The sequence below is a fragment of the Monopterus albus genome, unplaced genomic scaffold, assembly GCF_001952655.1.
Source record: "Monopterus albus unplaced genomic scaffold, M_albus_1.0 scaffold225.1, whole genome shotgun sequence".
Taxonomy (NCBI): Eukaryota; Metazoa; Chordata; class Actinopteri; order Synbranchiformes; family Synbranchidae; genus Monopterus; species Monopterus albus.
Genome location: NW_018128105.1, coordinates 260592 through 274802, shown reverse-complemented (window position 1 = coordinate 274802; position 14211 = coordinate 260592). Strand labels below are relative to the sequence as shown.

General features: G+C 42.5%; 2 protein-coding genes across 3 annotated transcripts in view; one reads left to right on the top strand and one right to left on the bottom strand.

Annotated features, from left to right (window-relative positions):
* Positions 1-806: 806 nt before the first annotated feature.
* On the top strand, positions 807-6451 carry LOC109971420 (actin-related protein 2-B). 2 transcript variants are annotated; one of them, XM_020619662.1, is made up of 9 exons: positions 807-847; positions 1887-1997; positions 2320-2478; positions 2655-2784; positions 2939-3075; positions 3181-3330; positions 3785-3930; positions 4042-4174; positions 4716-6451. In XM_020619662.1, the coding sequence occupies exons 2-9, from the start codon at positions 1941-1943 to the stop codon at positions 4884-4886; spliced, it is 1083 nt and encodes a 360-aa protein (XP_020475318.1). In that variant the 5' UTR covers positions 807-847; positions 1887-1940; the 3' UTR covers positions 4887-6451. The 2 variants fall into 2 exon arrangements, with proteins under 2 accessions (XP_020475318.1, XP_020475317.1); XM_020619661.1 differs by having other exon boundaries at positions 814-931.
* Positions 6452-6554: 103 nt separating this feature from the next.
* The window catches only part of rin1b (Ras and Rab interactor 1b), a 14030-nt gene continuing 6373 nt past the window's right edge, over positions 6555-14211 (bottom strand). Inside the window, exons 9-12 of the mRNA XM_020619728.1 lie at positions 11110-11418; positions 10451-10582; positions 9757-9926; positions 6555-7585 (exon numbers count right to left, since the gene is read on the bottom strand). Of these exons, the coding sequence (XP_020475384.1) occupies positions 7262-7585; positions 9757-9926; positions 10451-10582; positions 11110-11418 (935 nt within the window). The 3' untranslated portion in view covers positions 6555-7261. The remainder of the gene's footprint in view (positions 7586-9756; positions 9927-10450; positions 10583-11109; positions 11419-14211) is intronic.

Sequence of the window (14211 nt, the reverse complement as noted above, 5' to 3'; positions counted from 1 at the left end):
TAGGGGATGACATTTCACTGCCTTAAAAGGAACAGAGGGCATCAATCTTTTTTTTACAATGCATTACATAATAACAGGTTTAGACAGATTTTACTTTATGTAATTAACAACCCACATGCTGCGTAAAATACAAATCATTTTTGCTACCAGCTGTGTTTTACCTGTCACTTCTCTTCAGTTGACCGGCTCTCTTTCAGCGCTCTGATTCCGATTCCTGCAGGAGCTGAAACAAGAGAAAGTAAAGCATTAAACTGGTCATATCTCAGCGAGCGTCTTGCATTTGAGTCGGTGAGACCTGGTCTGATACAGCTGTCCTCATGTCAGTGACACTCTCAAAGGCCTACTCTTTGTTTTTCTTACAGCTATTCTTCATAACACATTACTGTATTTTGAAAATGTTTTATGTAAATAAACGTACCTATTTTTTATCCAGAGTTACACTGTATTTATAAGTTCCACAAACTGAAGCCTGAAATCAAACAATTTATTGACAAGATTATGGTTTATTTATATAGTGAAGCAGAAAGATGGCTCTCTAAAAGTGGGCACATTTAAATAATACATGGACATTTTTGTTGCAAAATGAGCAGTCTAAAGAAATTTCAACTTTAAGAATGATTTGCAAATGTCACCTTTAAGAGCACACTACCTGTTTCCATCATAAAAACAAAAGTGCAGAGTGTCACTTCTGCTTGGCCACAGAAAATGGGCGTCCTCACATGCAATAATCCCGCCCATGCATGAAGGAGTAGCAAGAAGAATTCTGTTTGTCAGTTGTAGTCACTATTCAATTCATGTGTGATCATCTTGAATTGGTCATCTGTTAGCCAGACCCCTGTCCTGACAGGTGAGAGCACCTTGAATTGTTGACAGCCTTTCTGACATGGACAGCCAGGGGAGGAAAGTGGTGGTCTGTGACAATGGGACAGGGGTAAGATGAACAGTCCACACTAGTCTGACAGTTTTACCAGTATCAGTTATGTATTGTGTTTGTTTTCCAGTAGCATTTAAACTAAATTCTGTTGAATGTATACTGCTGTCCATATAAACCACATAATTGTTGAGTTTCTTATAATGCACACTGACAAAAGTGTGTTAAATATCAGTGTTTTACTTTTAAATGATTGTTCCAGGATTGCTTCAGTTAGGGACCAGGGTGTAAACCTGTGTACAGCCTGATTCCACATGTGTCTGGACTTGTTGTTTTGTGTCTTATGTGCACACACAGCCATATATGGTTGTGATGCTTTGAACTGAGCAACAATTGGATGAAAAGCAGGAAGAGGGGTCTGCGGTGCTACAACCTCATAGTGGTGCTGTAATGATGTACTGTAGCATTTAAATGTTGATACAGTATCTGAGACAAATATGAGCTGTGAATTGTGCCTGCGGTTAGAAACTGGCTGTAGCCTATTTAGCTCCTGCAAAGAATGTATTGCATGTTGTACCTTCAGGCTAAAGAATGTGTCTGTAGCCACAAAGACATGTTGAAACAGTACAGTACGAGGTGTAGTCATGACAGAGAGGCAGATAGTCTGCTGAGCTTTGTATACAATTTAAAGGCCGTGTTTATTATCCTGTGTCTAGCAAATAAATGATCACACACTTTAAAAATTGTAATTAAATTGCAGTTGCATTGCTTAATAAATAAGAGGCAATCTGGTAAATGTATCATAGTAATACACTGTAGGTGCATTTCCTGGGTGCAGATTAAGGGTAGACCTGGATTAAATTGAATGGAACTGATTTATTAATGGAAATGATCCATACAATAGACTTAGTGGGGTACGAGTTCAATTAATGTGCAGCACTGGTTCAGCACTATACAAACAAACTTTCAGTTTTCTTATTCACACATTAAATTATATTTTCACATCCTTTCTTAGTTTGTTAAGTGTGGTTTTGCTGGATCCAACTTCCCAGACCACATCTTCCCTGCGATGGTGGGTCGACCAATGATACGATCAAACAACAAAGTGGGCGACATCGAGATAAAGGTAAGGTTAGATTCACGTGAATATGGGCGCACCTGCTCATTGCCCTTTGTCTGAACCTGGTGAAGTCAGTCTGATGGCATCTGGCTTGTGATTCCACAGAAAAAACATGAAAATCCTTCACATTTATGTCTCATTTATTAAACTGTATTTAAGTTAAGAAAAGGAATGTTTTCAAACTCTTCTTCTTCATAAGAAAAACGCATTTCCAGTCCCAATTCTGCAATTATACCAAGATTAATCCACACACACCTTTACAGAAAGCTCAGCTCTTGTCCCTTTGCTCCTCCACAACGGCTGATTTGCTCCTGATGTCTTTACCCAGGACCTGATGGTGGGGGAAGAGGCCAGCGAGTGTCGCTCCATGCTGGAGGTGTCCTACCCCATGGAGAACGGCATTGTGCGCTGTTGGGAAGACATGCTGTACCTGTGGGACTACACCTTTGGCCCTAACCGTCTGAACATCAACCCATCAGACTGCAAGGTACAAAACAGCTTCTCCTAAATGTTGTATATGCCTGTTATATTTTGTTAAGTGCCCAAACTGAGTTAATTGTAATGTACAGTGCTTTCTGTTAATCTGCAAGAGCTGAAAAGAGAAAGTTTTTATATCATGCCTGGAAAAAGGCCACACACTCTACTTCTTTTTACATCTTCAAGATCTTGCTGACCGAGCCCCCCATGAACCCAACCAAGAACCGTGAGAAAATTGCAGAGGTCATGTTTGAGAAGTACCAGTTCTATGGCATCTATGTGGCGATTCAGGCTGTGCTCACTCTGTACGCTCAAGGTAAGACATCATCATCCAAACCTTTTGTAGTCTGGCTTCCAGGTAAACCTATATCATGTATGTTCTGTCATATTTGTACTGATTAATGGACAGATTCACTGAATATGGGAAATGCTTCATGAAATACTCTACTGGGAATTGATCTCATCTACAGGTTTGCTCACTGGTGTGGTCGTTGATTCGGGGGATGGCGTCACCCACATCTGTCCAGTGTATGAAGGCTTTTCTTTACCGCACCTCACTCGTAGGCTGGACATCGCAGGACGTGACATCACACGCTACCTCATTAAGGTTGAGTCAGTTTAGACCAATGGGACAAACAGAAAACGTAACAGTGTTGGTAAACATGCATATAAGAAAACTGAAACAAGTCCCCTTTTCTGTTCTCGCCATCAGCTCCTGCTGCTCCGCGGTTATGCCTTCAACCACACTGCTGACTTTGAAACCGTGCGTATGCTGAAGGAGAAGCTGTGCTATGTGGGATACAACATCGAGCAGGAGCAGCGCCTGGCCACAGAAACCACCTACCTGGTGGAATCATTTACGGTACAGTGGAGAACAGAATCTTGTTACATTAAGCACTTAAACGTTTCAAAATTCTGTATATTACACATGTAAACTGCCTGGACACTAAGTGAATTTTCTTTATTCTGTGTTCTTAACCTTTTTTGCTTGTGACTCCATAAAATAAAGCAAAGGTTAGTGCAAACATGAGCTTTTCCTTCTCAGAGATTAAAAACTCTGAGAGGATAGAAGAGCTAAATATCCAGTATATTTAATTTTAAACATAATTTTCTATAACAAAGCCTTGCTTTAGTCACCTTGTGAGCCTTCAGATGTGGGCAGGTTGAGAAACACTGTCCTAATGTATGTTCATAGTTAACCATTTGGTTAACTGGCCACACAGTTTGATGACAATGAAACATACATGACAAAGAGCGGTGCCTATTTAGGACCAAAAATGGCTCCAAAACCAACAGTGTTCCTTTCTCTGGTGCAGCTCCCTGATGGCCGACAGGTGAGTGTGGGTGGAGAGAGGTTCGGGGCTCCTGAAGCCCTCTTCCAGCCTCACCTTATCAACGTGGAGGGAGTAGGAGTGGCCGAGTTGCTGTTCAACACCATCCAGGCTGCAGACATTGACCTCAGGTCTGAGCCCCATTGCTGCTGTCTTTAATAGATCTATGTGACATAAAAGTAAAAGCAATACCTGGGGAAACACAGTGCTTCTTCCATTTAGAATGTGATTTTTCTTTGCAGGGCAGACTTCTATAAGCACATTGTGCTGTCTGGAGGGACCACCATGTACCCCGGCCTTCCATCCAGACTGGAGAGAGAGCTCAAGCAGCTGTATCTGGAGAGAGTGCTGAATGGAGACACTGACAAGCTATCAGTAAGAGCTTTAATATCCGTTTTAATGAGGCAGTGGGCATACAGTTGGAAACACAGCAGCACCAGGATGTTAAATAAGATGTTGCTCAGTGGTTGCTGCTTTATAATACTGTTGCATAAATGTCATAAACCATTAATCTAACAATGACATATCCTGTAGCATGAGGCATAATACAGCATCCATTAATATATGAATCCTTTTCTTTAATATCAAACCAGAAATTGAATTTCAGATGTTAGAATTATTATAGTTTTATAACTAGGAAAAAATGTATTTTCATTACTGTAAACCAATTTTGTTTATGTTTGTGGGTAACATAATTGAACACCATTTTCATTATCAGGATTACTGCGATGGTTTATATTTCAAAACAATCTGTAGCCGTAACACAGAGGAACACAGAAACACATTAGGGCACAGTTAATCCACAAACCCTCAGTGAAATTCATGTACACACACATAAAAGAGGGAATATTGTGCATGTACAACTAGAGCACTGTGCCTTAGTGACTTCCCCCCTCTTTACTCTTCACCTATGTAGAAGTTCAAGATCCGAATTGAGGACCCTCCCAGCCGTAAACACATGGTGTTCCAGGGTGGCGCCGTGTTGGCCAACATCATGAAGGACAAGGACTCCTTCTGGCTGAGCAGGGCGGAGTACCAGGAGAAAGGCCTGAGTGTGCTGCAAAAACTGGGAGGGGGAGTCAGATAAAAATAACAACAAATAAAAACAACATCCCCCAAATAGTTGAAATATTTGCATACCGTGCACTCCTCCTCGACTGCTCAACCAGCTGATAGAAGCTTTGATAATCAATGAATCATTGATCCAGCAAACATGCACGTGGCTCCAGCTTGTCACATGTAAGGGTTTGCTGCTTCTGTGTGTTTTATAACATAGTAAACTGAACATCTTTGGACTATTGTGGATTCAGAGAAACTGTAGAACTGGTATTTTCCCACTTCCATATTCTGACCTTATACAGACTAAATGACTTGATTGCACAAGAAGCAGATACCTGCGACTTACAGACTGAGACATTTGACACATATAATTGGTTAAATTGGGTCTCAGTTCAATCTCAGGCAAAGCTCACATGACTGAGCAGTGACAAGACGTGAATAAAATGTTCCATAAATATCCAGTGAGAGTGAAAATAATTTGTTACCGTCAGTCACTGAGGCAGGAATTTAAGACCAAATCTAACCCCTTATTGTGGCTTGGACAATACAATTAAATACATTTGATCATACATGAAAAATAGTTTGTCTTTTATGTGTTAATAGCTGAAATAAAAACCAGTGTCCACACATCTGAAATAAATAACACAACTGAAGGATGTAGTGGCAGAGTGGCAAACAGTAAAGAGTGAAACGGTGGTTTTAGTATTTGCTGCCCTCTGCTGGTTGAGTTAGGTTAAAACATCTGACAACATTCACAATCCCACTACAGAAACTAGATGCAACAACATAGTGAACAGATATTGCAATTTTTTATTGCGATACTTGAGTTACCTGACAAAATTTACACTGAAAAGAAAACGGGGAGCTCTCATAATACACACGCGCGCACGCAACACACACACACACACGCACACAGACCACATTCGCAGAACCGTCACGTTAAATGAAAAAGCATGCAATAACGTTCAAAGCACATCATAGTTCTCAAAATGAACCTCCTTAGCTGATTAAAAAGTCCAGATATGTTGAAAATCCATAGGTTTGATATCTACCCAACAAATTGAACAATTAAAAGTTAGCTTTAAATACACAACATGATCATTGATAATGACACTGAGTTGAACAGTCAGTTGATTGTGATGACTTGCAGCAGCCACCAGAAGCTGGTGTCATTTACATTCTACCAGTCACTGTGAGGACCTGGTTTACTGGTCAGATTGTCCTCCCGGTCCAGGTTGGAACGCAGTGTGATTTTACAGTACAGCCAAGAAAAACAGTGGAATTCAAAAGCAGAGGATCGAAACATGAAATGAATGAAGTTCTGAAAGGATTCAACTCTGACACAGAAAAAAAATATATTAATACATTCGCAAGTCATTCAGTGAATCTGTTACAGGTTGCCTCAGTGTGTCAAGGTGATTTTTTTTTTCTTTCTCACATGGTTTAAAAACTGAGCTCATGCTTTTCTATCACTTCCCTCCTACACACCCATTACTTCACCTGCCAAAACCACTTAATAGAATACACAACCAAGGAGGAGAATGTGCTTTTTCTCAAAAAGTATAAATAAAATGGTCTCTGTGGGTGGTTCTAAAAATAAAACAGCTGATTTAAAGCATCCTTGTAAGCTTGTAAACCTGATTTCTTTCCAAGTCAACACCTGCTGTATCACAAAATGGCCCCTTATTATCTGTTCTTTTTTTTTTTTAACTTTGGTATTGTGGTTTGGTCTTGGGTATATAACACATCTCACCTTTCTGCCAAACTATATTCCAGGAGGCGCATAAAGGTTTGTGTCCACAAACCCTGTGACAACATGGTTCCATCCAAAGATTTGCAGACTTTTATACATAAAACTGAAGTAATAAAACAAGTGTCTTTTAGATTTTGCCCAGAACTATACTACCATGAAAGGGTTACATCACCACAGGGGACAATTTGCCTTCTTGTGTGTCTACAGGAAGTGATTTTGTTTCCAGGCAACAGAAATCTCCCAGAATCTGTCTTTGGATTTGAGTCTGCTCATGGTTCAGTGATGTAATCACCTTCATGGTATATCTCTAGGTTTATGTTTCAAATGACAACCAAATCCATTTATTAAAGATTTTTCCATGTCACAAACAGTACACTCCTTTACAATAGCAGCCACACTGAGTGGTACATAGTACAACTTTTGGCAACAGTACCTAAGTTGGTCCTGCTCTGCTCTGCTCTGCGTGTTGGTCCATTTAGGGAAGAGTTTACCATTTAAGGTCTGCAGTTTTTCACAACAAGTCCTGACCGACAACGAGACACAACACACCGCTGGAGAGAAAGAGACAGAGCAAGAGAGAGAAAGAGACTGAAAGCACAAGTGCCCATCCATCTCCTCCTCCTCCTCCCTCCTTCCTCCATCCCTCCCACTCACTCCTCACACACTGACTCGCTCAGGTCTACGGCGCCACCTCTGGTAAGCCGTCGCATCTTGCTGAAGTCGTGGTCGGTCCTCAGGTAGGAGAGTGAGGGGCCTCCCTCGCTGTGACTGGCCAGGTCCTGGGGCTGGGCCTGAGGCGGCAAGGCCCTCATCTCACCACCGCTGCGCCAGTACAGGGTGTATTGCTGCGGGTCGGACACTCCAAAGGTGGCGGCACACAGCTGCGCCAGGGCCTGGCTGCTCTCCCCGGCTCTCCACTGTAACGTCCGCACGGCACTCCGCTCCCCGTCCTGGAACAGTATCCGAACGCACCTCTGGAGGGAGGCAGGGAGGGGGGTGGGGGGAGCAATAGTGGAGAAACAAAGAGTGAATATATACAGGCTTCGTGCAAAACAGAGGTCAAGTAGCTTATGGAGTGAGGGCAAAGGAGGAGGAGGAGGAGAGAGAGAGATGGAGCCAGAGGAGGAGTGAGAGCTGTGCAGCCATACAGGTTGATAATCCACTAAAATAAATGAGCCAAAATTGTAATTGTAAAAGAAATCCTCTCTCAAACAAAGCCTCCACTTCCCACACACCCAACCAGCAGGTACTTTATATGAAAATCATCTTCATAAAATTGTTCTTTTCTCTGCTGCATGTTAAAGCTTCAGTGACAAACTCCCAGTATTAATCCACTGGAGCACATCCACGTCCAATCTCATCAAATATAATCCATTAATCTCGCTCTATCTCTGCGTTCTGGTGAAGTTTTCCCTCTGCACAGAAACTTTTAAAAACATTTTCAACAGAACAACAAAAAAAAAAAGCAACCAATCTCAACAACTCATACTCTTCAAGCACTTACCAGCAACTGTGCTGCACCTAAGCTATTATATAATGTCAGATTCAACCACCTACAGACGCCCTCACAACTCTCTTTAACACACACACACACACACACACACACACGATGAAAACATACCAAACATAAACCCTTTACCAAACATCCAACCTTGAGAAACCAGTGAGAAGCCTCTTCTCTGCCTCACACAAACACACACCACATGTCCTACCTTGCACACACAACTGCCTCCCACACACACACACACACACACACACACACACACACACACACTACACAAAGTGCCAAATATGAAAAAAGGAAAAACACACCAGTAATTATAATCAACAAGTCTGCCATGGCCAGAACTTACAGAGTCACTGAGCTCCTCGCTGTCCGTGTGCATATTGTGTTTGCCTGCTTCGATGGGTAGATGCAGCTCAATAAATTTCATGTTATCTGACCGCCCACTTCTTCATAGCACTTGGCTCACTGATCCCCGCCTGTGTCAGAGGAAAATCTGGCTGCCGGGTGAGTTAGATCGGCTATTTGAAGCCAGGCGAGGCACCACGTGACGAGACAGAAACGTTGTGGATGACAGTGCCTTTTCTCCATGGCACCTGGTGGACCATTATAACAATCCGGGGCCCAGAGAGTATTAATGGGAGAGTGTGGGTAAAAGAAAAAAAATCTGTGTGTGTGTGTGTGCGCATTAGTAAGTGCCCCATTGTAAGCCGGCGGCCCCAGATCAGCGGATTACTTCTAAAAAAAACGCCTAAAAACTAATCCCCTCAAATGAGTTTGAAAAGTGTTCACACGCAAAGAAAGAAAATCTAGGTGTGTTGTCTGATGAATGTCTGACGTCTGCTGGACTTAGAATTTAGCATCTCCTGTTTGACCTTTGAAAATCTGAGTACTGTCTGTCAACTTCCAAAGCAGCAAGAGTTAAAACCTGAGTTCACCCTTGAATCAAATGTGAGTCATTGTAGCTTGTTTTTAACCTGCCATTGTCACAGATGTAGGACAATCTGATGTTGCCCAGTGTGCAACGCCATCAGTATAATTAATAGAATGTTTGACCTCTTTGGATGGATGATCACCTTGTTTTTGAATACATTTGAACTGTAGAAGGTGCCGATCATTTTCAAGTATCTGAAACTACTATATAAACTAGAGCCTCTCATTATTAACTAAAACTACAAGTTCTGGTCAGATAACTTCACGCTACAGATTTAAATCCTGGAAATTATATGCTGACTTTTCACAACCTTGTAGGTCATCATCACACCTACGTCACAGATACGATCGACATTGACACAGTGTAGCGTCTTCCTAGATTAAGTTTAACTTAAAAGCTACAGTATACAACTTTTTCCCAAATATGTTTGTTCTAGAAATCTGCTTCAAAACCTGTCTTAATGTGGAGGGGTGCCTCTCGAAGTCTCCTGTGACTAGTAGATACTACTACTACTACACTATGCCATTCACGGGGCCCAGCAGAATTATTTCGCTGCATAATAAGCAGGTGTTCCTATCGTCCACACATCAATATACACTTCACACATGGGCATCTATGTGTGACAGCTATAAAGTAGATTACTATACAAACCCACGCATAATGCTACCAGTATTTCCGTGGTGTACTACTACAGTTAAAGCATCTACCTGTTTCTGCTGCTTCTCCTTTTGTCTGTGGGCTTCTCGGCTCCGTCTGCAGCTCCACTCCTTCAGCGCTTCCTGGGCCTCGGGTAGCAGGCAGCTGGAGAACGGCTGCTCCCGGTCCAGGCTCTGGATCAGACACAGACTGGCATAGACACTGGTCAGGTAGTACCCACCTGGACGCAAAACAAAAAGAGGAGCGAGCCTGAGAAGGAGAAGCAGTGGGAAAACTGGACGAAACCTGATACAAATAACAGTCCCAAGTAAGAATACAACACATTGATGAGTAAGATGAAGTACTACATGCAGCAGGTAGAACAAGTAATATATTTTAATAAATGAATTGGGTATTAGTTCAATTTTTAAAAAAAAAGGTGATTAAAGTAATTAAAAGTTGATACTTAAAATGTGTAACTGACAGCTACACATTAAAACTGATTCAAAAATGAAGCAAAAAACAAAAAAAAAGTTTTATTTATAGAAAATCTAACAGGAAAAAATTACTCATGTCATGACTCACGTCACTTGTGTGTTTACCGATCGGCTTATGGGGGTTTATCCTGTTTTTGTACAGTAAATAAAGGAGGTCACATCAGCTTGTGTGAAAACCTTATGATTTGATGAACAATTAAAAGACAAAAAAAAAAAAAAAAGAGCATGGCTGATTCACTGGGCTCCAAGTGGTGAGTTTAGGTTGTACCCTCTCCTCCAAGCCAGGAGGGCTCCAGCAGCTCCATCATGTACTCCACCTCTAACAGGATGTGAGGCCTGTTACACTCCACAATTACATAAGACAGTGACGGCAGGAAGTCGTCCCAGCTCACGTCCTGTCCTGCAAAGCAAATGACAGTAACACAGTGTAAGTAAAGGTAGGGTGTCATTTTAGTCTTTTTAATACTCTGTGTTGACAATTTTGAATTGCAATACTAACATATTGTGGTGAAATTTAGATCTTTGTCTTCTTACTGATAAGGAGTTTGCCTTTTGGAACCAATTTGGGCCAAATATTTAACTGAACTTTTATGTTTTCCAATGGGGAAAAATACCAAATGCACTTTCCAGACATTCAATTTACTAAACAAGAATAAGCCACTATAGTTAATGGTCACTATGCACCATCACAAACTTTATGCCAAATATGTGACCGCAGTGACATGATGCTTCCTGCAGCAGCAGGTCGTGACAGGTTGTGATACAAATCACACAGGCAGAGCATGTCTGAAGTATGGAGCTGTTGAAAGTGACAAGACACTCACCACTGCAAAGAATGACTTTTTTTAGCTTTTACAGAAAAGCTGTCATGCAGCAGTTACAGTAGAGCCTTCAAATTCCCCAAAATAAAAATGTATTTGGTCTCACCATGCAAGGACCCCATGGCCTTGAGGACACACTTGCACACTTGCAGCAGCAGCAGCACCTTGTCGATAGGCGAGTGCGTCCTCTGCATCAAGACCAGCTTCTGCTTCACCCTCTCCACCTCGCGACTGTCCGGGACACCTGTCCGCACGCCGAGCCTCTCCATGGTGGCGTCCCCTTTCAGACGGAGCAGGTTCTGGGTGAGACGCTGGCTGGAGCCGTCCTGACTGTGCAGCGCCACCAGGGCTTTCTCAAGGTGTGACCTCAGGGGCCTGAGCACACAGGAGAACATGGCCCGCTCCAGCGCCAGATCTGAGGACAGACAGAGGGGGTTCATGTTTTGGGAGGCTGAACATTTTTCATGCAGCTGAGACATTTGTACTACATTTATTTTATTTCCTTATTTTAATCACGATACAAGCTGCTAAAGGCAGTTTATTTCTTAAACATATACCAAAGGACGTGCTGTTCTCAAAGCCAAAAAGAGGCAGCAGCACTTTTCACACTTGTGTAGTCAGGTCTTTAGCAAACACTGTGTATATATGTTACCTGTGATTTTCACAGTTAACAGGACTCTGAGTATCCACAGTAGGCAAAAGCAAAACTTCCTGATCCACCACTGCTTCACTGTAGGGAATCACTTTGGAGCCTTCAGGTGAATTTCACCCTCATTCACCTCTTCCTTTTTTGCCTCTTTACAGTAGTATGCCTCCAGCTGTGGCTATCGATGGAGCAAAGGCATAAAAAAAGGAGTGCTTGGGCCTTCACAGTTTGTTTGTATGTAGAATAGAAATAATGAGATAAAGCATTAGAATTGCTGGTCAAGGTGTGTTTTTGAACACCGAACAGAGCCAAGCTAACACTTTCCCCTTGGTTCCAGCCTTAATGTGCTAAATGAAGCTAATCACCCCCTAGCTCTTGCACAATACACACAGATGAGAGCAGCACTGATCATGTCATGTACCAGAGCCAAATTCCACGCGTGGCCAATAAAGCTGATTCATTCTCAGAAAGAATGTGTATAAGAGTATTTGCCAAAATGTCAAACTACCTTTAAAGCCCCTTCACATAATGTCAAAAATCATCTGTCATTTAAACAACACTATTTTCCCTGAAAACACAAGAAATCTGAAGATACAGTTTTTTTTGGTCTGATAACAGCAATATGTAACACACAAACCCGTGTACATGGACAGTACACATGCATGCATGCCCTCACATGTGAACACACACACACACACACACACACTCAGTGATTGTCCTGTAGGCAGTCCTGACTAAATGGGTAACAATCCTCCAGCGTGCTTGGTTTTCCACTCATCATCAATATCCTCCTCTCCCTCCGTCATGTCTCCCTCCTGCCATCTACCTTACTATATCATTCCCCCTTGTGATTAATCATTCACGCTTTCCACCCTCTGTCTCTCCAACTCCCTCTCTGCTCAATCCCAGCATCCCTCTCTCTTTTCCCAGCTCTGGAGAGTAACAGATTACATGTAATATGTTTAAAGCCTTATTAGTTACTGGCTAGTTCTGACTTTGAAAGATAATACGCATACATCTACCTGATTACATTTTCAGAGTAACCTGCCTATTTCTCCCTCTCCCTCCCACCCTCCCCTGAATCGTGCTGCTCTTCAAGTGAGCGTGGGACTGCGATATCTTTTTATGATAAAGGAGGGGGAGAAAAAAAAATGCAAATGCCTCCCACCGACGCAATGTGAGATAAATCAGAACCAGAGAGCAGGAAGGAAGGAAGGGAGGAAGGAAGGCAGCGGCCGATCGCTCTCTCCCCTGAAGCCTGTGCACTGCCAGGCAACCATCCATCATCACACGCTTACTCACAAACACACCTGTGAGCACACACACAAAGGAGTCCAAAAAAGAAAAAAGCCTACGCACAGAACTGTGTCAAAAGATCTGACTACAATGCTTCCAAAGTAGCACCCAGTGATGTCTTTACAGTAATGAGAAGAATCGCATTTTGAATGCGACGGATGGGAGATGCAGGCGCATTGGGCAGGGCTTTCCTAATGCTGTTTTCTAAATACCAGAAACAATATGAGCTCTAGTGAATGAGGCCCCCCACGCAAACTGATTTGTGTTGACAGTGTCTTTCACTGGAGCCTGGGCAGCCCACCATTTATCAGAAAAGGCTGTCTGTTTCCATAGACCTTCGTCCTCTGGCACTCTGTCTATTGAATCAGTGTTTTCTAATAGTGCAGTTTTATCTCGCTCTTCCCCAGTCCCCTGCTGCACTCACAGATTCCTTGTTTTGATGTGATAAACTAATAATGCATGGCCTATAAGAAATTCATGAGGTTGAGAGGATTGAGCTCAGAATGTAATTCAGCACAGTCAGCAAAATTCAGTTAAATTACTCACTCTGCGACTAACTCACCTTGAATTTCTGTGCAGAAAAAAATAAGAATTTTAACTTAGTAAAACAGCTATTGCTTATATTCCACAATAGAAATATGGTAAATTGACTTACACTTGTATAGCACTTTTCTATGCCTTTAAGCACACTCAAAGCGCTTTTACACTTTTAACCCATCCACCCATAAACACTCACCCATTCACACATCACTGGGAGCACTTTGGGGTTCAGCATCTGTCAAGGACACTGACATGCGGACTGGAGAACCTGGGAATCGAACCATAACATTATGACCACTGACAGGTGAATAACACTGATTATCTCGATACAGTGGCACCTGTCAGTGTGTGGAGTATTAGGCAGCGAGGGAACATTTAGTCCTCGAAATTGTGTTGGAAGCAAGTAAAACAGTCAAGCATAAAGATCCGAGTGACTTCACCAAGGGCAAAACTGTGATGGCCGACAACTGGGTCAGAGCATCGTCCAAGCTGCAAGTCTCGTTGGGTGTTCTAGTCTACAGTGGTCAGTACCTATCAACAGTGATCTAAGGAAGAACAGTGAAGCAGTATCAGGTCATGGACGCGCAAGGCTGCAGACTGGTCAGAGTGCCCAAGCTGACCGCTGTCACCTCTGAAAATGCCTACAATGGGCACGCGAGCATCAGAACTGGGCTATGGAGCAATGGAAGAAGGTGTCCTGGTCTGATAAATCACTTTTTCCCAACA

Bases quoted from the DNA above. Each gene is read 5' to 3' on its own strand.
- LOC109971420 (XM_020619661.1), top strand. From the start codon at position 884: ATGGACAGCCAGGGGAGGAAAGTGGTGGTCTGTGACAATGGGACAGGG. The intron at 2,479-2,654 runs GTACAAAACAGC...TACATCTTCAAG, and splicing joins TCAACCCATCAGACTGCAAG to ATCTTGCTGACCGAGCCCCC. The intron at 3,076-3,180 runs GTTGAGTCAGTT...TCTCGCCATCAG, and splicing joins TCACACGCTACCTCATTAAG to CTCCTGCTGCTCCGCGGTTA.